The 22,421-nt window shown below is 40.4% G+C and overlaps 1 protein-coding gene across 4 annotated transcripts in view; it reads left to right on the forward strand.

The window, feature by feature from the left end:
* Nucleotides 1–22,421, forward strand: part of DNAJC6 (DnaJ heat shock protein family (Hsp40) member C6) — a 137,983-nt gene that overhangs the window by 100,722 nt on the left and 14,840 nt on the right. For all 4 annotated transcript variants that reach the window (XM_004762946.3, XM_004762947.3, XM_004762945.3 and 1 more), the window contains exons 5-14: nt 4,664–4,786; nt 8,765–8,898; nt 9,414–9,608; nt 10,717–10,834; nt 12,423–12,502; nt 13,321–13,514; nt 13,623–13,703; nt 16,201–16,635; nt 18,726–18,860; nt 21,353–21,421. In XM_004762946.3, the coding sequence (XP_004763003.1) occupies nt 4,664–4,786; nt 8,765–8,898; nt 9,414–9,608; nt 10,717–10,834; nt 12,423–12,502; nt 13,321–13,514; nt 13,623–13,703; nt 16,201–16,635; nt 18,726–18,860; nt 21,353–21,421 (1,564 nt within the window). The remainder of the gene's footprint in view (nt 1–4,663; nt 4,787–8,764; nt 8,899–9,413; nt 9,609–10,716; nt 10,835–12,422; nt 12,503–13,320; nt 13,515–13,622; nt 13,704–16,200; nt 16,636–18,725; nt 18,861–21,352; nt 21,422–22,421) is intronic.

Consider the following 22,421-nt stretch of genomic DNA (forward strand, 5'->3'; position numbering starts at 1 on the left):
TTCAGTGTAAGGATAGGAAATAATGGGGTGGGATGGAAAAAAAAAAACCAAAAAACCCTGGCCTGGAAATTAGAGGGCCAGGGATCCCCACGCTCTAGTTCTGTAGGCTTCAGTGAATTGAATATCTCCACCTTAGAAAATACAGCCGTCACTTGAAGCCATAACCACCTCACAAATGTAAGAGGGAATTGCAGTTAATAATCAATCAGCCACTGTGATAGAATAGGAAGTACATGACTCCTTTTATTTTTTTTATTGAGATGAAAATTATAGCATAAACACAAATTTCAAACTTTAAAAATTACCCGAGGTTCACATTGTAGCTGCTCCTCTTCCTGGTTAAGTCACCATTTTCTCCTGTATAAATTAAGGATGACTAGACCTATATCTATCTTGCAAATACTTAGAAACTTTTTCTGTAGGTTTGCTCTAAGGAATAAACTTCATAGCAATATTTGCCCTATAGTAAACATTTGGTAAGTGGTAGTTATGATTAATGTTAGTAATAATAAAATGCCACAAGAAATGATTGACTGACAGACCCCCGTTTCCCAAAAATAGTGTATAGATTCTTAAAACACTGGATATGGCTCTTGAGTTCAATTCTCTGTAATACCTTCTGCTCTTGTGCCCAGCAAGTGGGATGCTTCGGCCATCTTATCTCACCCTTGGAGTGATGGAGAGATGAAAATGGAGCATCTAGCCCTGGTGCTGTTTGGCTTCTTCCCCCACTGGATGGTATTGTGGCAGCCTGTAATCCATATGGCGTTTCCTGATGCTTATGGCTCTGGGAGATGTTTAGAAAGACTAGAGATCGCATTGTGAAGTGTCACATGCCCCAGGATTGTGGTTATTGCACAAACCTGTGAACCCCAGGGAGCTACAAAAACAGCTTGTGATTGAATTCCTTAAAACATTTTTGTTTTGTTTTGTTTATGCCTTAATGTTTTTTTTCCCCCTTTTAGACAGAGTACATGCTTTAAAAAAAATTCTAATTGTATGTTTGCTTAATGGTATATAATTATATATCAAGTAAATATATAATTATGGAGTACTTTAAATTAATATTATTTACTTGATTGATTTAATGATTGTGGAGCTTTTATCCTATTGTGCTAAGAACAATTTAGCCAACTTTTAGCTGAGACTCATTACAGATACTGACATTTAAAGTGTTTGTATGGTTGACAGACAGCTTCTAAGAGGTTTAAAAATACTTCCAGGAAAAACCATTTTTTTTATACTTTTACATGATTGCAACCTAAAACAACAGCAAAATTGATTCACTTGTTCCTTCCCTGAGTGATTGTACATGTGGACAAATCTCAGCACAAGAACTGATTGCCAAATGGGGTGCATTCCTTTGTTCTTTCACTCATTCATTCACTCAGCAAATACCTACTGAGCACCTGCCATTCAACTGACACATGGACATGACTCTGGGGTTGCAAAATGAATAAGTTTGGTGTCTCTTCTCATGGGGCTTAGTGTCTAGAGGGGTAGATGGATGCAAACAGTTAATTTGAGTACAATTGGAAAATAAGCTGGCACTCACCATGCTTATGTTGTGCTACTTAATTCTCCTAAAAGTCTTGTAATGCTCATTTTCACTTTATACACAAGAGGTTTTAGGCTCTGAGAGATCAGTAACTTGACTAACGTTAATCAGGTCATAAGCGGTAAAAAGCAAGGGTGAAAACCCAGCCCGTGGGTTCAACCCTGTTGTTCACCTGATAAAAGCTTCAATAAATGAGAATAGACGAGAACATGTGTACAAAGACCTAAGTTAACGAAGATTTCTGCTCTGGGTGTTAAAGAAACTCAGAGACAAAAGAGCACTTGAACTTGGGTTTTAAATGATGAATGTACACTTACCAAGGGAAGAAAAACACTGAGACAAGAACTAGCTTATACAAATGTACACTTTGCAATTTCTCCGATGGCAAAATTTGTCTTCTCAACTATTCTTTTTTTTTTTTTAATCAATATATCATTTCTGTTTCTTGAGAACACATCAGTGGGGAATCCATTTGGGGGTAAAGAATGGATCAAGCACAGCCTGATTCGTATTGGGTAGAAGGGGGCAAGCTGATATAGAGTCTAAATTGACAGACGGCCAGTAGAGGGTCATCCCAGATTGTTTGATAGCTGTGTGAATTGTTTCAACCAGTTAGTTTACTAAAATCACACCCATCGTTGCCAAAAGATACAGGTAAGTGAGTCATTACCCTACAGTCATCTTATAGAAAAATGTTACAAATTCAACTGAAGGAATGGACTTTCTTGACAACCCCAGAACGGGAAACTCCAGGCGTTTGCCTTTGGATGCCCGCTCTAGAGAGAACACACCTCCTTTCCCATTTATATTTTGACTAGTGATTATCTGGTTACCAGAAAAGGGCAACCAAATAGATTACTCCGGCCTCCCTCTCCCCACTGTTAAACATTAGGAATTTGAGACATTTGGGGTTTCTTAGGCCAGCGGAGGTAGTGTTTCAGAGTATTTTCTGGTGACACCATCCACATAAAAACCTAGTCTTCAGAATTCCTTAGCTCAGTAAATGGCACCTGCCATCCTTTTATGCAGCCATTCAGGCTGGAAACCTAGGGGTCATCCTTGACTCTTTCCCCCTCATCTCTTAAGTACACCCCTCCACACTCACTGCCCGCATATGACCAGTCTCCAAGTCATACATATACAGGTACTCCACCTCATCTCTAATTCCTGAATCCCTCAAGTCCCATTGGCACTTGTCTGGCCTAAGCCGCCATCATCCCTGACTTGGACTCCTCAGCAGCCTCCTGGCTGCTCTCCTTGGCTACTCTCATGGCATCCACATCCATTCTCCACACTGGATCTTGAGACATCTTCGGAAAATGCAGATGAGAGTCACTCTCCTTCTTCAATATTCTCCCAGCTCCTAACAGACCTTGAGTCATCTGGCCCTTTAGATAAGTAGACTCATCTACCTACAGAGTAGATCAGTCTACTTGATAGCTGTGTGAATTGTTTCAACCACTTAGTTTACTAGTTTCTAGTTTACCACTTAGTTTACTTAGTTTATCTACCTACAGGGTAGATAAGTCTACTTATCTAAAGGGTTATCAAACAGGGTTTCATTCATTTTATTCAAACATATCTGACTTTATCTGAACCCAGGGCTTTGCACTGGCAGTTACCTGATACAATAATGATTAAATAACTAACATTCCTTAATCACTTTGTGTGTGTCAGATACTGAGCTGAGCCCTTGAAATACATCCTCATGTACTAACCACATCTTGTGAGGTAGGTAGGTAGGTACCACTACCACATTTTATGAAGGAAGAAAAGCTAAAAGAGGTCATAGGGTTTGCCCAAGTCTAAACTTCTCCTTATTTTTGTTACCTAAATTAGTAAATATCAGTTGGGGTTCATGCCTAATATTTTGAATCAATGATGAGCTCTACCAGTCTACTCTTGTTGCCCAGTGATTTATATTCAGAAGATCTGGGTTGCACTGCTGGTACTGACCAACAGTATGACTTTAGACAAGGCAACCTCTGAGAGTCAGTTTTCTCATCTGTAGAATGGGGATCACATTAATACCTGATTTGTATGATTATGGTACAGCTCATAACCAAACAGAATTCTAGGAACATAGTCAATGCTCTGTAATGGGTTAAAGGAACACATGTATTAGATGAAGGAAAATACCGAGGATTGCCCCATGGAGTTGTGAGTTCTCTCATTAAGACAGAAAGAAATAAGAGCTCTGAACAAGGGTATCTTTGGCTTACTCTGCAGCTCTTTTCATGTTCTCATGAGAATGAGGGTAAAATTAGGGATAATGTAGGATTTATAAGGTAACACTGTAAATAAGTATATAATAGGTAGGTCAAACATTTTATTTTGTTTATTTTATTTTTTTTTAGATTTTATTTATTTATTTGACAGAGAGAGAGAGAGATCACAAGTAGGCAGAGGCAGGCAGGCAGAGAGAGATGGGGAAGGAGGCTCCCTGCCAAGCAGAGAGCTCAATGTAGGGCTGCATCCCAGGACCCTGGGATCATGACCTGAGCTGAAGACAGAGGCTTAACTCACTGAGCCACCCAGGTGCCCCCAAACATTTTATATTTAATAGAAATTAAATGCAACCTCACAGAATTAAAAAAAATCCAAACATATAGTTTAAATGGTCAATTTTTTTTTTTTTAAGAGAGAGAGAGTACATGTATGCATGTGTGTGTGCATGCCCAGGTGTAGGGGAGTTGGGGGGAGAGGAGCAGAGGACAAGAGAGGGAGAGAGAGAAAATCTCAAGCAGATTCTGTGCTGAGTGCAGAGCCCAATGTGGCACTGGATCTCCCAACCCTGAGGTCATGACCTGAGCTGAAATCAAGAGTTGGTCTCTTCACTGACTGAGCCACCCAGGTACCCCTAAATGATCTATTTTTACTTAAAATGTACTTCAAAATGTGTTTTTAGTACCTTTAGTGGAATGGAATTTTTTAATTAAGAAATTGGTATATTAAACAATTCTTCTACGTTTGGACCCTGTTCCCATCTCTTCCTTCTATATTAAAAGAGAATGTGGTATCATATTCCAAAAGTTGTTTGTTGTGATAGCTCTTTATGGAGAGGAGTCGCTTGGGGAGTTCATTTCCTTTTGCTCTGTGCCTTAGGTCTCAGAGTGCAGTTGGCCCATCAGGCAGGCCCCCAGTCTACACAACCTTTTTGCTGTGTGTCGGAATATGTATAATTGGCTACTACAGAATCCCAAAAACGTCTGTGTTGTCCACTGCTTGGTGAGTAATCTTCATTACTGTTGTTGCTGTCATTTGTAGTAGGTGGGTTTGGTTTGGCCAAGTACAGCTGGCTCTGTACAGACTGGTGGACAGGTAACATTTAAGCTGAATAAGCATTTATCGAATCCCTACTTAGGAATTAGGTAATGTGAGGGATATAAAAATGAGGGAGGAATTTATTATTCTTGCCTTAAAACTTGAGTACTTTTGAGAGAGGCAGATACATACACATAGTACAGGGCCTCTAGAATGTGCTAAGTATTATAAAAGAGGTAGACACAAGGACTGAAGAAGAAGAAGTAGAAGAAGTAGACACAGGCAGAAATACCATTAAGTTCTGTGTGAATAAAATTGATAAACACATTGGAATATTTATCATTTCTTTTTGTGCTTGAGTAAAAATGAAATAAGAAGACCCCTCTGCTCTTGCACATAGTCATGTAGATTAATTGTATGTTGTAGCAATTCCTAGTGGAAGTGATGACTTTCTTGACCCCTGACTTATTAGGGTCCCTTTCCCCAACTATCCTCTTATCTATTGTTTAAAACTCAACTCTGGTAAAATATTTTTGACTCATGAGTATTTCCCCAATATGGACATTTCCAGTGTGTATCTTAATGTCTTCTGTGGCATCCTTGTAATCTGGCGGTCTGCCTGTTTTTGCACTAGACTATAAGCATCTCACAGGCAAGAACTATGTCTTCTTTATCTTTGCACCCGGGTCTGAAAGGTTTGAATAAGTGATTGCATGCATGAACAAATGGACACACAGGTGGAATCTGAGCATAAATACTAGAACTATTCATTGCTTCTAGAAATGTCAGGGTATATATTTTTTTGCTCTAGGGATTACCTGATGATTTTCTCCCTCCTTGAGAGCCAGTTGGCTAAAAGAGGGAAAAAATCTAAAGAGCATACTTTCTTCTTTCTGTCTCATGTTCTCAGACTCTTGGCAACAAAGAAAAAGCACTTGGTGTTCATAGAAGTTTAATGCGAAAGGCCAAAGGGTTTTCTTGTGGAGGCACAGTAGATTGTACAATAGAACAGATTACTTTCAAGGACTAAGCAGCCTTTAGGCACCCTGGTGATTTTCTCTTTACTCAAGAACTTTCTAAAAAGTTCAGAGAGCCAGAGTCTGACAACTTTGTAAGAGAAGATGGCTTAAGAGATACTGGAGGCTTCTGGTTCTTATGATACAATTATGAAGAATCAAAAACCAACAAAGAAGAAAAAGAAGCAGACAAAGGATTATGACACCATTGGCTGCTCTCTACTTACTGGAAAATGATGTGCATGAGTCGTACGTCTGTATCAAGTCTTCGGGAAATGGAATTGAAGCTGAAAGTGGGAGCTTTTATTTTTATCATGTATATTTCTGTCTTATTAAAAATAATAAGCATATACTCATCTTTCCATAAAAAACTAGTTAAACTTTGAAAAAGACTTGTGTGGTAGATAAAAAAGGAGGGGACACATATCCCTAGAGCCATGAATCAGGTAAGAGTATCAAGAAGGCTAAATCTAAAAGGAATGAAGATTAAGAAAAATGTCTTTAAAAAAAAAACACAAAAACTGTCCTTGGAATAAGGACAATAACAAATGCTTAAGGCACATGGTTTAATCTTAACTCCTTTATTCTGTTTCTCTATCAGGGAAACAGATGTCAGGCTAGGAAGGGAGTTACAATGATCGTTAAGACAAGCTGATAGGTAGTGAGATATGGAAAGAGCTTCACAGTACTTAAAAATAATCCACTCTCTAGACTTAAATTCTGTGACAGAATGCTGAGAGCGCTTAGAAAAGCAATTATGGACTCCTTATGTAATATGAGGAAACAGGAAATAGAGGTGCCAAGCAAACAAAGACAGGGGAGTTTTTCCAAAAGATGGAGGAGGTTGATCCTGGAAAGTTACAGGCTGGTGAACCTGATGGCAATTCAAGGCAAAATTCTAATCTAAGTCTTTGCACAGATATTAAACTCTTCGGAAAAAGAAGTCCTCATTGCTTCACTATGAACACATGTATTAAAACAACTGAACTTTTGCAACAAGGCCAATAGATTAGTAGGGACAGTTTATTGGATTCCTGAAAGATATTTTCCAATTTCTTATAATCAAGATAGAGCAATTTGGGCTAGGCTGTTATACATTGAGTTGGATTTTGGCTCAGTATCTGCTTCCAAAAGTAGGTGATTAATGAATCAGCATCCTTCCAGGAGAAAGTTGCATTTGGTTGCTCTTTTAATTGAAAACATTGATGATGATATGAAGATCAAGCTTACCAATTTTCTCAGAACTGGGAAGGTCATATAATGAATCTGGATTTTAAAAACCATTGCAGGTTGGTTGTTTAACAGAAGCTAACAATGTGAAATTAAACACAGAATAAATGTAAAGTCCCTAATCTTGTTGTAAAAGATTAAATATTTTTGTGTCTTAGCTTAACACATCATTTGAAAAAGAACTAGGGGTTTTAGTGGATAGGAAGATCAATAAGAGCTTGTGGTGTGACTTAGCCTGTATATAAACTACTTTAGCCTGGGGTTATGTTAGTAAAAGCATAGTGTCCAGAATAAGGAAGATGGTATTTCTTTTCCTCTCTAGTGTGGTTGGAGTATATCTCATATCTTGTATTTCACATCTGGGTAGCACATTTAAGGTTGTTGTTTTAAAATGAGTCTGTGCAGAAAAAGTTTGCCAAATGACGTCTGTGAAAATGGAATATCAAATGGGGAAGAATCAAAGGAACTGTGTATTGGGTGGGATTCTTTAGAGAAACAGAGCCAACATATAATGTATTTATTATAGGAATTGGCTCATGCAGTTACAGAGGCTGAAAGGTCCCACAATTTATTTGCTCTCTGCAAGCTAAAGAACCAGAAAAGCTGGCAGTGTAATTCAGTCTGAGTCCAAGGCCTGAGAACCAGAGGCTCTGATGTCTCAGGGGAGAAGAAGGTAGACATTTCTAGTTAAAAAACACAGAAAATTTGCCCTTCTTTACTTTTTGGTTCTATCCGGGTCCTCAAGAGATTAGATGATGCCCGCTCATGTTGGTGAGGGTGTTTCTTTTTTTGCTCACTCTACTGAATCAAATGCTGATCTCTTTTAGAAGCACCCTCATAGACACATCCAGAAGTAATATTTTACCAGCTATCTGAGCATCCCTTAACCCAGTCAAGTTGACACATAATATTAGCCGTCATAGACTGGGTGTGTTTTTAACTTTGAAAACAGAAGAGTTGGTGGAAAGGGAGGGTATTTCAGACATGTGAAAGGCTTTCCCAGGGAGAAAGAAGTAGGCTTACTTTTTTCGACAGAAGGAAGAATCAGGATCACTGAGTGGAATAGACTTTAAGCTGAACTTACTCAGGACAAAAACTTTGTAACCGGGACTGAGCTTCTTCTAGTAGCAGCAAACTCCGTGTCACTTAAAGTATTCTAGAAGAACCTGTGTCACCATCTATCGGGAGTGTTACTGCATATAGTTCTCCATTAAATGTGGTCGAATCATGTAAATCTTCTTTATTTTCTCTGATTCTAGGAACATACCTTGGGTGAAATATATACATAGCATATTCCGAAAAACAGTATTTCCCAAATCTGTGACCTCTACCTCTGGCCGGCAACCAAGAGACCTCAACTACCAGTTCTGATCTTACAAGATCAAAGTTACTTTGAAGATTAGATTATTTTTCAGTAAATATATACAAATTAAACTTACATTGCTTGGTTTCTTAGGTTAGTAGAGTTAATTTTGCCCTTGTTGTGTTGTGATTTGAAGATCTGGGACAGAGTTTGGTTTTCAAATGCACAATTTTTAACTGAAAATCATTCTGTTAAGAGGAATTCTCCCTTGTCTCCCCTCTTTTCACTGCAGGCACAGCCCTTCTCCGTGGTGAGTGGCTGATTGGACCATGTCTGTTTATGGTCCAGTGAATCACATTTATACATAAAGCGTTTATGTATCTTTCTTGGCAGGATGGACGGGCAGCATCGTCAATTCTGGTCGGTGCTATGTTCATTTTCTGTAACCTCTACTCTACTCCTGGTCCTGCCGTACGGTTGTTATATGCAAAGCGACCCGGAATCGGGCTATCACCATCCCACAGGAGGTAAAGTAAGCTAGATGCAGAGTAGGCCCAGATGTTTCTAAACTGCTGTCATGCACTTAAAAAAAGGAAAACAGTTTTTAGGTAATTGACTTATTATAGTCCCATTAGCACAGTTTCTCCCTTTCTTATTTTAATTGCTTCTCCTTACTCTTTTTGCATTGAAAGTGTTTCTGATGATAAATCCTAAAATTTTCCCAGAGCCAGAGCAAGCCTTTAGCTGACAGATTGAATCTGGTCGATCAAATAAGAACAGATATGCAAATATCGAGCTAGTGTAAGGCTCCACAAGTTTTTTCGTTAAATAAATATGCCTTTTCAGTTCTTCGGGGGAAATATAGGAATGTCACTAGATAAAAGCTTTCCTAAATTTTTGGCTACATCCTCTTTTGGCAGTTAATGTTTAAGAAATTAACACAGTAAATGGTTATTGTAAGTTAGTCATTTTCAAGAACAGACTTGACAGCAAAAAAGTTGATCGTTTCTTTCACCGACAGAATGTCAATCTTCTGTTTCAGGTACCTGGGCTATATGTGTGACCTCCTAGCAGACAAACCTTACCGCCCTCACTTCAAGCCTCTCACCATTAAGTCCATCACTGTCAGTCCAGTTCCTTTTTTTAACAAACAGAGAAACGGATGTCGTCCTTACTGTGATGTATTGATTGGAGAAACCAAAATATATACAACCTGTGCAGATTTTGAACGAATGAAGTAAGTTATGATACTTTTTTAAGAAAAGATTTTATTTGTTAGAGAGAGAGAGCAAGGGAGTGAGCACACATAGGGAAGATAGGTAGAGGGAAGAGGAGATGCAGACTCCCCACTGAACAGGGAGAGTGATGTGGGGCTCGATCCGAGAACCCCAAGATCATGACCTGAGCTGAAGGCAGATGCTTAACTGGATGAGGCACTTGAGCACCCCAGTCTTGATACATCTCTTTACTTCTTCCTGTGAATTGCCTTATTCTTCTGTAAGTTGGATCATATTCTTCCTGGGAGAACTACATTACTGTGACATGGCTGATGTTAAAAAAAAAAAAAATTCTGTGCAGGTTGTAATTATAGAAAAGCAAAACTAAATCAAGGGACATTATAGCTCCCTCTCAAATTGAGATACAAGCTAAGGTACTAGCGTGAGCTATAATGAGGGTTAAGACAGTGATGGCAACAGAGGACCTGCACATTGAAGAAAGAGATGACCTTGATGAGATTTAGTGAGGATGAGGGAAAAATCAGGGATGAATGAAGTTTCTAGGTAAGCAATGAGGTAGACAGTAATTTAATCAAAGCAGTTATAAAATCCGCAGTAAAGAGCAGGTGCCAGAGGGAGGTGGTAGGGGTATGGAGAGAAGATAGTAGATGGTAATATAAAATGAAGTTAGTTTGGAATAGGTTAAATTTCGGGATTGGTATCCAAGATACCCAGAGAGCATAACAGTGCCGTTTCTATGCTGATCTTGGTTGGACATTTTTGTTCCCTCTGTCCCTACTTTAACTGTTAATTTAAAGTCAAGTGACAAATACAACATGGCTAGATGTATTTGAGGATCATGACATCTATAGAGTAGGGATGGGTAGTCAATTTATCTGGAAGTCCAGTTGGGATGGAGAGAGAGAGGACCTATCATTAGACCAACAGCATCCCATAGGAGAACCAGTTTGCACCCATGGCTGTTCTCCTGACTCTTCTCAAGATAGGAAACAGTTCTTGGGTGCAGACTTGGGCAATAGATCCGTTGGCCAAAGCCACAGAGGACTCTACCTATGTGATAATACAAGATTAGACTCTTCCAATGTAAATTTTTGTCTCTGTTCAAAGAGAATACCGTGTCCAAGATGGAAAAATCTTCATTCCCTTGAGCATCACTGTGCAAGGAGATGTTGTTGTTTCCATGTACCACTTGAGGTCAACCATTGGGAGCCGTCTACAGGCTAAGGTATGGTTTCAGGAGGAATTATGGCATAAATTCTTCTGAGCCTTTAATAGGAATATTTTATTTTATGTTGTTATTTAAAGGAATCTCTGTGCCCAGTGTGGAGCTTGAATTCATGACCATGAGATCAAGAGTCTCATGCTCTCCCTGCTGAGCCAGCAAGGCATCCCTTAATATATAGAGTATTTTAGAATCTTTTCTTGGCATTACTTTGGGTTTGAGTGGCTTGTAGTTTTAGAATTAGAAAGAGGTCTTAAAAATTACTTATGCCTATTTCCCTCATTTTATAGGGAATGAGACTCAGAGAGGTTATGATTTCCTGGTCCTTGGCTTGATGACTTTGCCAGAAGCTGACAGCCCTAGAACTTCTAGCAAACTTTGCTCTTTAGAAGCTTGTGCCCTTTTTTATAGTGTCCCATTTGGATCAATGGGAGAGGATATATTTCTATGAAGGGTGTGGGATTTAAGTAATTATATTTTAAAAATTTCTTATTATCGTAACATTCACATAACATAAAATTCATTCTTTTAATGTATGTAGTACATACATTATGTTTAGTATTTTCAAAAGGTTATGCATCACTACTATATAATTCCATAATGTATGTAGTACATACATTATGTTTAGTATTTTCAAAAGGTTATGCATCACTACTATATAATTCCATAACATCTTTATCATGCCCAAAAGAAGCTCTATACTTATTAGCGGCCACTGCCCATTCCCCTCTTCCATCTCCTAGGCAACCACCAATCTATTGTCTGTTTCTATAGACTTGCTTATTTCGAACATTTCATATAAATGGAATCATACTATATGTGGTCCTTTGAGACTGACTTCTTTCACTTAGCATGTTTCTGAAATTCACCCACGTTGTATCATGTATCAGTACTTCATTCCCTTATATGGCCAAATGATATTCCATTATGGCTCTGCACTTTCCATTCATCTCTTCATCAGTTGATGGACATATGGGTCTTACCTCTTCTTGGATATTATGAATAATGTAGTAGGTACTTGTATTTTAATCAAAATTGTATTTAATCAGAAATTTGCTAAGCGCATGCTCTATGCCAGTCATCACCTTAGGGGTATAGGACAGACAAGAATAAGACTGTGTCCCTGCCCTTTGGGAGCTCAGCCTAGCAGGAGAAATTCATCACATATCTGAATATCCACTATCAGAGAAGAGGTAGGATGGAATGCCATAATGGTAGTGGTTTGTTTTAGCCCGTGGTGGCTGCAGAAAGGCTACAGGGAGGATATGACCTTGTAAGGTGGCCCTTCAAGGATTGGAGGTTGGAGCAGGGGCATCCTGGGTAGAAGGAATGGAATGAGCCAAAGTATGACAGTGAGCAAGAACGTGAGACATTAATGGAGGGGATGACTTGCCCAAGCAGAGTTCATGGGGAGGAGAGGCTGGAAACTCTGCTGGGCTATTTCCAAATGGGAAGATCATTTAGTATTCATAGTAAGCAACGGCTCAGATTTTGAAACAGTTGAAAGTGCATGGCTCCCTAAAATACAGCCTTTTGATCCAATTCCCTTTTCACTGGCTGACTGTAATGTGCTTCCCTCATGTATTTTTAGGTGACCAACACCCAGATATTCCAGCTTCAGTTTCATACTGGATTCATACCACTGGAAACCACAGTGTTAAAGTTCACCAAGTGAGTGCTGCTTGAACCGAACACCCCTTTCAATATAAGCAGCTGTGAAATGCTGGAAGGCAAGAGCCCAAGGCTCATGGACTCTATGCTGCAAAACCCCTGGAACCCTGTGCTGCAGGACTAACAGTTGTTAGAGTGTAACTTAGCAGCTCAGGAGAGCCCAGTTGCATTTTACAACTTGCAATTGGATATAATTTGTCTTGAACACAAGAGGATCAAAGACTTGAAACAGAAGGGTCTAAAATTCCTCCTGAGGGAACAAGACTGAACAAATTAGAAACCCTTTGCTTCTATGTATCCCTTTGTGTCTTTCAATAGGGATGGCAGTTTAATCTGTGGTATGCTATGAGTGATGACCCTTTAGACACAATGCCAGGCCATAGCACTGAAGCAGGGTACCCCTCTGTACGAACTTTAGTTGCTTTATTACTACATGGTCTTGGGAACTCAAAGGGGTGGCTGAAGCCTGGAGGATAGGGTCAGGATAGGAGGTGGACATTCAGCAGCTCAGGGTGGCCCCCTGGGGCTATTTTATTACCTTAACAACTGACTTAGCCTTGCCTGGATCTATCAGCCGTCCTTCTAGAATGCCTTCACATGCAGTAGTATCCAAATTTTTTGAGTAGGCATTACTCTCCTCCTTTCTCTTGATGAGGAAAGCAAGCTCAGGACAGTTAAGTCACTTAACTGGTTAATGATTGCTTTTTCCCTAGGAATGAGTCTCAGGGTCAACCTGAGTCAACCTACAATGATTTCTGTGCTGAACATCATTCTGATCCCATTGTTTTTCACTGATCTTCTTTTAAATTCCTATGTAGACCTGAGTTGGATGCATGTGATGTACCAGAAAAATACCCTCAGCTATTTCAGGTGATTCTGGATGTAGAACTACAGCCCCACGACAAAGTGATAGACTTAACTCCACCATGGGAACATTACTGCACGAAAGATGTCAATCCCAGCATCCTCTTCTCTTCTCACCAGGAGCATCAAGATACTCTGGTCTTGGGAGGTATGACTCCCCTGGTGGCTTTATTTTCAGGGCAAAGCCTCTGTGTTAGTTATCCCTTTGACTTCTTTCCTGTGTTTCATTGATGCTGCATGGCCTTTTGTCTTGCAGGACAGGCTCCAATAGACATCCCTCCGGACAACCCCCGGCATTTTGGGCAAGGTGGCTTCTTTTCCTCTCTCTGTTGGCAAGGTAATTCCAAGCATTTTTCTGAGTTACGTGGTTAGACACTTTAAGTTACATGGTTCTTCTGTGAATGTGGTTCATTCTCAAAGCAGCCTCAAAGGCAGCAGCACTTAGAAGTCATCCTTATTCCTCCTTATTTCTCACCCTCCTGCTCATTCCTTTTCCTTGATCAGGCAATTTGAAATTACTTCCCTATTTTCAACTCCATGGGTACTCTTAGACTGATGTAGAAAACCATTTTTAGCCAAATTCCACCTTTTCTCTCTATGCTATGTTTTGGATCACATCTTACATGGACTTAGGAATAAGCATGACATTCTCTAGGATTTCCCTTTATGCTGCTGACACATGAGTTCATAAAGGACGCTATCTCCTGCTCTTGAGTACATATTCTGAAAACATAAAGTCTGGCATTTCTCCCAGAGGGCTCTTACCACCAACAGTGCAGATCTAAGCTTTCCCCGGTACAGAAGAGGCAAACACCTTGCCTATATGTCTCTGCTACATGCCTTAACAGCCGTGGCAGAGATTGGGCTCAATCACAGTATCCTTTTCTGCCAAACCTGGAGATGTTTTAGAATCTTTGCAACATAACACTTCACACTGCTGCAATCGGTAGACTGGCATTGGCATTCTGTCCGTATACATTTGTCTCCTTGCTGTAGAGTTTGCTGAGGTTAACTGCAAGATTCAATGCAGAATTGAATTGCAAAGACTTTCTCTAAGAAAGGGGTAAGAAAATAGCTTTGGCAATGCTCTGGATAAAATTCTTTTGATTTACCTTTCTTTGCTGAGTGAGCATAATGTGGTATTCCCATTGTCTTTGGAGTTTTCCACGTTTGGTGACAAAAAAGTTCACAGAATTCCTTTGAATTAAAGCCTTACTTTCAGGGAGCCTGGGTAGCTCAGTTGGTTGAGCAACTGCCTTCAGCTCAGGTCATGATCCTAGAGTCCTGGGATTGAGTCCCACATTTGGCTCCCTGCTTGGTGGGGAGTCTGCGTCTCCCTTTGAGCCTCCCCCTTCTCATGCTCTCTCTCATTTTCTCTCAAATAAAAAAGTAAAATATTTTAAAAAAAGAAAAAAAAAAGCCTTAATTTCAGAATTTCCTACTGAGAAATGGAACCAGTAACATAAAAAAAAAAATGGGACGCCCAGTGAAATTTAGACAGCAGGTAGACTTCCCAGTTCCCACAGTAACAAGTCCACTGCCATCGTAACTTCTTCTCATAAGGGCTTTTAATAAAACTTCACTTTTCCCTCTCCACTGACATTGTAGTAAGTAATTTAGAAATCATTCCTGTTAGGCTCTGAAATAGGTTTTAGCATAAATGCACAATTTCTTATCTGAACCTCACAGAACCAGAAACATTTAGGAAGTGCAAAAGTTTTCAGATTTTAGAAAGGTGATATGGTACGTAAATTGTATATTACTTAGTGTCCCCAGCAGCATCTCAGACAACTTGTAATGAAACATATTCATGTTTCTGCAGTGAAACATTAAAAAAAAAGAAAAATCACGCTGGGTGAGATAAATGGAGTTTATAAATACTTTCACATCAGTTCTGGTCAGAACTGGTTTTCCACCAGCTGAATTTGTTCCAAACTTAGGGAGACCTTTCCCTTTTCATAGCTTTGTGCATTTCAGAATCGGGGATTAAGGATATGGATCTGTACTTGATTTGGAATGTGGGTCTAGCTGACATTAAATAAGGAAGTTCCTTTGGAGGATCTGTTTCAAGGAGCACCTGAAAAGTTCCTCACCAGCGTCTCCATCCCTTCCCCAGTACAGGCTCTTCCCTGTTGCCCATCTGATGTTGACAGGGTCTAAGGACCATCCTGAGTGGAGCCCCTCTGTCTATTCACTCCTTAGGTGTGTGGCTTGCTTCCTCCAGACTGTGGGAGGAAGGACTTGGTTTTGGCCAAAGGCCTGGAAAAGAAAAGACAGAGGAATCAGCAAAAGATTAGGAAACAGGGTTTTGTTTTGTTGTTGTTTTTTTTTCCCCCAAAGCACCTAGCAGTAGCACCTAGAAGATAATAATCATAATCATAATCGTAAACACCAAAGTACTACTTCATATTGGTCTGAACATTTTCTGTCTATCATCTCATGTAATTCTTACAGCGGCCAGCTGAATTAGGTACTCTTTGTCACCTCCCTTTTGCTGAGGAGGAAACCAAGGCACAGAGCAGAGGAGAAGGAAAGTAACTTTCTCAATGTCACAGAACCAGTAAGTAGTAGAGGTGGGATTCAGACCCAGCCTGTCCAGCTGTGAAGTTCCTGCTCCTTTTCATTGTGCCGTCCTGCCTCTCAGATGCCCAACAGAGGGTGATTGAATGTCGTGGGAAATACATCCCGATGGCCATCGGTAAGGGATGTTTACTCAGGCATTGTTTGCTCAGGCCTGCTCCTTCCTCTTTCTGGAGTTCTGGACTGACTCTCTCTCCTCAAAACCAATAGTCCTGTGGCCAGTAACTAATTATGGGCATCTTTGCCTTCCTTAGATCAGAAATCAGAAAAATCGTTCTGTGAAGAGGACCACGCTGCACTAGTGAACCCAGAAAGTGAGCAGTCGGATGATGAACTTCTGACTCTGTCCAGTCCACATGGCAACGCCAGCGGTGACAAACATCATGGAGCTAAAAAGCCCAGCAAAAAGCAGCAGGAGCCAGCTGCTCCTCCACCCCCCGAGGATGTGGACCTTCTGGGCCTGGAAGGGTCTGCAGTGAGTCAGAACTTCTCTCCGCCAGTGGTGCCTCCCACCAATTCTGAACTGCTGAGTGACCTGTTTGGGGGTGGAGGGGCAGCCGGGCCTGTCCAGGCTGGCCAGTCAGGGGTAGAAGACGTGTTTCATCCGAGTGGACCTGCGTCCACCCAGTCGACACCACGCCGCTCTGCCGCCTCCACGTCTGCGTCTCCAACCCTAAGAGTGGGAGAAGGTAATGTTTTCCATGTTGTGCTGTACCTCTCAGTTTTGAACGGTAACCTTGGAGCCAAGCAGGCAGTATTGAACTTTCCTAGTCAGTGAGACTTTTCCGGTCTCCCTGGTCTCCCTCTTAGAGGTCTCTATCTTCAGTTAAATGGAGAATGTAAGAGGAAATAGGAATGTTGTCCATTTTGGTAGGACGGTGTAAGAGTGAATGTTTGAGCTCTTCATCTTTCTGGTTTTTTTTCCCAGAGCTTCAATTCCTGAGCTGCTTTAGTGACTTCTGCTTGGAGATGTAGAATGATACATTGTTACTAATAATAACAGCTAATATTCATGGAGTACTTACTGTTTGCCTAACATGAAATTTAACACGAAGCATGGATTCAGTTATTATAAAAATCTGGTAACTAGGTACTATTATTGTCCCTATTTTTAGAGTTAAGGAAATGGAGGCTTAGGGTCAAATTAGTAGCATACATTTATACAGCTCGTTACTGGCGGGGCCAGGGTCCAAAACTGGGCCATTTGACTTGAGAGCTCTCTCTTAATTTTCCTGTAGTGTTTTCCTGGAATTGTGAAGTACTTGGTTACTTCAAGCTACATTCAAGGCACTTAGGCAGCAGCACTGCTGACTGTAGCCAGGTGGTTGTTTCCCGGGTGGTTCGGCTTTGCTCTGCTCATTGTTTCAGGCTCAACCTACGACTGGTCCTTGGCAGTGTTTTGAAATTTGCAAGACACTGTATGTAGCTGGGTCAGTGTTTTAGCTGCCCCTTCTTACTATCTCCAGGAACCAAGATGACATCATGTTAGGAAGAGTAAAGAGAAACATCTCAGCTCTGCACTGCTGTGGTAACCTGTGAGAACTTGCTTCCCCAAGCTAATCCTGCAGTTCCCAGGGGGCTCTCAGGGTGATGTTCATTTACAGTCGTTCAGCTGGAGGTGTTCGGTGTAAGAGTGAGTCTTAAAATCATAGTATGTGGGTGTTGAGCCTCCAGCTCGTACATCAGTGACTGATGGGCCATGGTTGTACCCAGGCGCCCTGAATCTCAGGCCGTTTCCTCTCTATCTGGCTTCTCTTTATCTAGTTCTTACTCAACAAAGTGAACAAAATATCTGTCGGAAAAAAAAAGTCTGCAAGATCCAAACACCATAGTACTCAGTCAGGTTCCAAGGCCATGCACTTTGTGTGACTTTCAGTGATTCAGTTCATCACAGTCCCGTGTAGATAGTTACATTCTAGGGTCAGAGCTACAGGGGATCTTTGAGATATGAGTTAAACCCGTGCCTCAGGTTGTAGATAATGAAACTGAGGCTAAATGTATTGATTGACTTGGTCTTCTGAAACCGTTTCATATCCTGTGGGATGAAGATAATACTACTATCTGGCGGGGAGAGACTGAGAATCCACTGAAGTATTTTTCTTTGAAGGGCAGTATAAGCTCTGAGAAATGATACAACGTTGGTTTTGCTATATTGTTGCTGGAGTCCTCAGCTGCTTACTTTGTTCTGGTCGTCTGGGTACATTCACAGACTTTTCCTCACTTCACTAAATCTGCACCTGGTTTCTAGCAAGTTACTGAGAGGTGGTGGTCTGAGAAAGCGTTTGAGTGACATAACAACAGTCATTTTCTCCTCTTTCTAACTTTCAAGTGAGCCAGAGACCACAAAAAACAGAAGTTAAGCAAAACCTGGGGTTTTCTACTGTTCACCTTGATAGCAGAGCTTGTCTGCCTGGTCTTTGTTCACTAATACATTCAGTATGAGCACAGGCTGTTCACAGAGCATCTCCTTTGGTCCCAGCATGGTTTTGTGGGTCATGTCTGGAGGGTCCACGAGGCCCTCATTGTTGGGATTTATGGGTCATCCAGCAGATAAATCTACAGTCCTCCTTTGTCCATGAAGACATTGGTATGCCAGTCCCATTCCTGTGCAGTCCGGAATCCTCAGGTTCCACTCTTGGCCCTGGGGGAAATTGTAAGGGTAGAATGGACCTGTGGAGTGGCCCAGGAGGCAGGCTTCATCCCAGTGACAACTCCTCAGTATTAATTTAATGAATGAACTCACAGGACGAAGAAACATGGCTTTCCTTCCATTGTGTAGGTGCCACCTTTGACCCATTTGGAGGACCTTCTAAACCATCGGGTCAGGATCTCCTGGGTTCTTTTCTGACCACGTCCAGCACTTCCAGTGACCCCTTTCTTCAGCCTACAAGAAGTCCTTCACCTACAGTGCATGGTAAGAATGTATTTTAATTAATTAGTCAATCTCTAAAACATTTTATTTGTTTGTTTGTTTGTTTGTTTATTTATTTAGAGAGAATGTGTATGTGAGTGGGGAGAGGGGGCAGGAGGCTGAGAGAGGGAGTGAGTCATCAAAATGGCCTTTGTGGCCCTATGTGCTCTCACACCCCAGTACTGTGACCTCATGTCCTCTCCCTCCTGCTCTCTCCATTCTAGCCTAATATGGTCTACTGGTTAGAAGATGCTTATCACCCACTCTCGGCCAGTTAACACCCCTTTGTTTTGTCACTATTCTTCTTCTTTTGACCTGTGTCATGACAGTGACTAGAAAGAGTTTTCCACTACCTTGCTGGAGAAACAATTATTCAGCTGTTAGTGGATCAGTTGCATCATCTTCATACAGGATAGCATATAGGTCAGACTGAGAGGTTAGATTTCCCACCTCTGATTTCTACAAGGTATCACCAATCTCTTCTGAAAATCAAGAAATGTTGCCGTTGAGTTCTGCAGATATTTATTGAATATCTACTCTAAAGACAGCAATCACTTGGGATATATTATTGGAAGAAAAAGTAGATAACCATTATGAAAGACAGAAATAGAAATTTAAAATACTAGGTGATTACCTTTTCATCTGTATGTTCCTACATCTTCAACAGATATTACATTTCTTGAGGCTAGACAATGTCTTTTAGTTCTCTGTTCCCTAGTGCAGTGCCTTACATATGGTGGGTGGTCATAAGGACTTGTGGGCTTGATCAGTAACAAAGCTGAAGTTCACCTTTCATGAAAATGGCGCCAAAGGCTAAGAAGGAAACCCCTGCCCCTCCCAAAGCTGAAGCCAAAGCAAAGGTTTTGAAAGACAAGGAGACAGTGCTGAAAGGCATCCACAGTCACAAAAAAATTGAAGATCCTCATGTTGCCTACATTGTAATGACTCAAGACACTGTGTCTCTGAAGGTAGTCCAAATATTCTCAAAGGAGCACCACCCCCAGGAGAAACAAGCTTGATCACTATGCCATCATGAAGTTCCCTCGACTACTGAGTCAGTCATGAAGAAAACAGAAGACAACAACACACGTTAATTGTGAATGTCAAGACCAACAAGTACCATATCAAACAGGCTGTGATGAAGCTCTATGACATAGACCTTGATCAGACCTGATGGAGAGAAGAAGGCATATATTCGACTGGCCCCAACTATGATGCTTTTTGGATGTTGCCAACAAAATTGGGATCGTCTAAACTGAGTCCAGCTGGCTAAATCTAAATATAAATTTTTCCACTATTAAAAAAAAAAAAACCCAAGGTTAAAGTTCTAAGACCTATTTCTACATCCTAGTTGTGTAGAAGACCACGATCAGAGTTTAAAGGAAATCAAACAGCAAATGTTAGCAAAATTGTCTAATTTCCACCACAGTTTTCATGGGTTACTATAGTAGAAGAGAAATAGAAAGGAAAGAACTATTATGACTGTTAAGGGCATGTTCTTTTTAACTCAATGAGAGGAAAGTACAAGATGTCTTAGTTATTACTAAGTTGAAAGCAAACCTTGGTAATGGTAATTTCAGTGCTTTGATGTTTCTTTTGGTGGTGGTGGGGGTGTGTGTGTGCTTAATACTATTTGCCATGTAATTTTAATGTTTGCATTTTACTCACTGATTTTATGGACAGAACCTACAGGTGTCTTAAAAAGAAATTCTTTCTTACGGTCTCTTGTTTCTTACTTGGATTTTATAGATTCAGAAAAAGCTTACTCTACCAATGTGTATTCCTCTAATATACCTGATTCTCTGTAGCTGAACATTTCTTATAAATTCTACATTTGGAATTTTGAGAGGAGTCAGAATGATCTCTCTCAAAACTGCAGTAAGTTAGTTTTGAGTGATAATGAATGATGACACTGGCATAGTAGTGACGTATATAGTTAGTGCTCAATACATGCTCCGATTGATTCATCATTCTCCATTCAGTCACAGCAGAGGGGAAAACAAAGTTTTAGTTCTAAGCTAATCATAACTCTCATACACTTATTAATACCAACGTAAGGCAAATGGAATGTAAGTTTCTTTTTACCTTTTTTTGTTGGCCACTGACTTTGTGTTAAATGTAGAGGTAGAACACACAAAAATGAATAAGATAGTTCTTACCTTCAAGGAACTAGCAATTTAACGGAGACCAGACGTATGCGTAGTTATAACTCAAAGTGTGGATGGAAGTTAAATATAGGTAAGCCAAAGAAGGAAGAGTGTAACAAACAGTATATGGGTTCTACCAAACTGTCATGTAATTCACCATAGATGAAGGTGTTCATCAAAAATACCAGTGTTGCAGAATCTGGGAGAGCTCAGAAGCAGAGCCAAATCACTTAGGACATTGGCAGGTCACACAGGTTTCATGGAAAGGATAGCGTTTTTCTGTGTGAACTCAGGAAAGCAGGTTCTCAGCTATTTTGTTATGATTTTTTTTCTTCTCCCCATTTGCAGCTTCTAGTACACCTGCTGTGAACATTCAGCCAGATGTTTCAGGAGGTTGGGACTGGCATACCAAACCAGGTAAAAGCAGGTTATTTTTGTGCACATTTAGCCAATTGCTGGAGCATAATCCTTTACCTGAGCTGTCATGAGTACTTGCAGAGTATTATAGCCCACCCATGCGATTTCCTAAGACTCACCTTCTGGGGGACCTTTTCACATGGCCTTTGGTGACATGATACATTTATACATTATTTAACTATTCCCAGTTTCATTTGCTGAATGTGTCTTGAAAATAGAATTAGGCAAATCTGGGTATATAGCTACTCAGCCACTTAGAAGCACTCATATTTTTTATAAGCCTGAATCTCCATTTTTAATCTGTAAAATAGGGTTCATAATTCTTGTCCCACACAGTTTGCACAAATTTAAATGAAATAGCTTATATGAAATTTTCTGGCATAGAGTAGGTACTGAATAATCTGAGTTGTCTTAACATAGGACTTGTTTTAATGTTGAATTTGTCTATAATAAATAAATTCTCTTGGGACACCTGGGTGGCTCAGGCTCAGTGGGTTAAAGCCTCTGCCTTCAGCTCAGGTCATGATCCAGAGTCCTGGGATTGAGTCCCGTATCGGGCTCTCTGCTTAGCAGGGAGCTTGCTTCCTCCTTTCTCTCTGACTGTTTCTCTGCCTACTTGTGATCTCTGTCTGTCAAATAAATAAAAAAAATCTTTATAAATAAATAAATAATTCTCTTTCTTATGGCTAGTATGGTATTTCTTGAGAGCCATTTCATATGATTATATTTCCAGTCCTGTGCAAGTTAGCACACACACTCATACACATACACACTATATGCTTATCACAGCAACTTTTTGAAGCAGTTGCTATTTCCTTATTTAACCAAAAAGAAAATTTTGAATCTTAGAGAAGTTATGCAACATGTCAAGTTACTCAGCTAGGAAGCAGCAGAGTCAGAATTCCGATCCAGGCCTGACTCCAAACCTCAAACAAAAGAATGAAATCAGGTGACCTGAGAGGTAAACACTGGATATAATAGTTCCCAGGGATGGCCGATA

This window comes from Mustela putorius, unplaced genomic scaffold (genome assembly GCF_011764305.1).
Source record: "Mustela putorius furo isolate JIRA1106 unplaced genomic scaffold, ASM1176430v1.1 tig00003853_pilon_pilon_pilon, whole genome shotgun sequence".
NCBI lineage: Eukaryota > Metazoa > Chordata > Mammalia > Carnivora > Mustelidae > Mustela > Mustela putorius.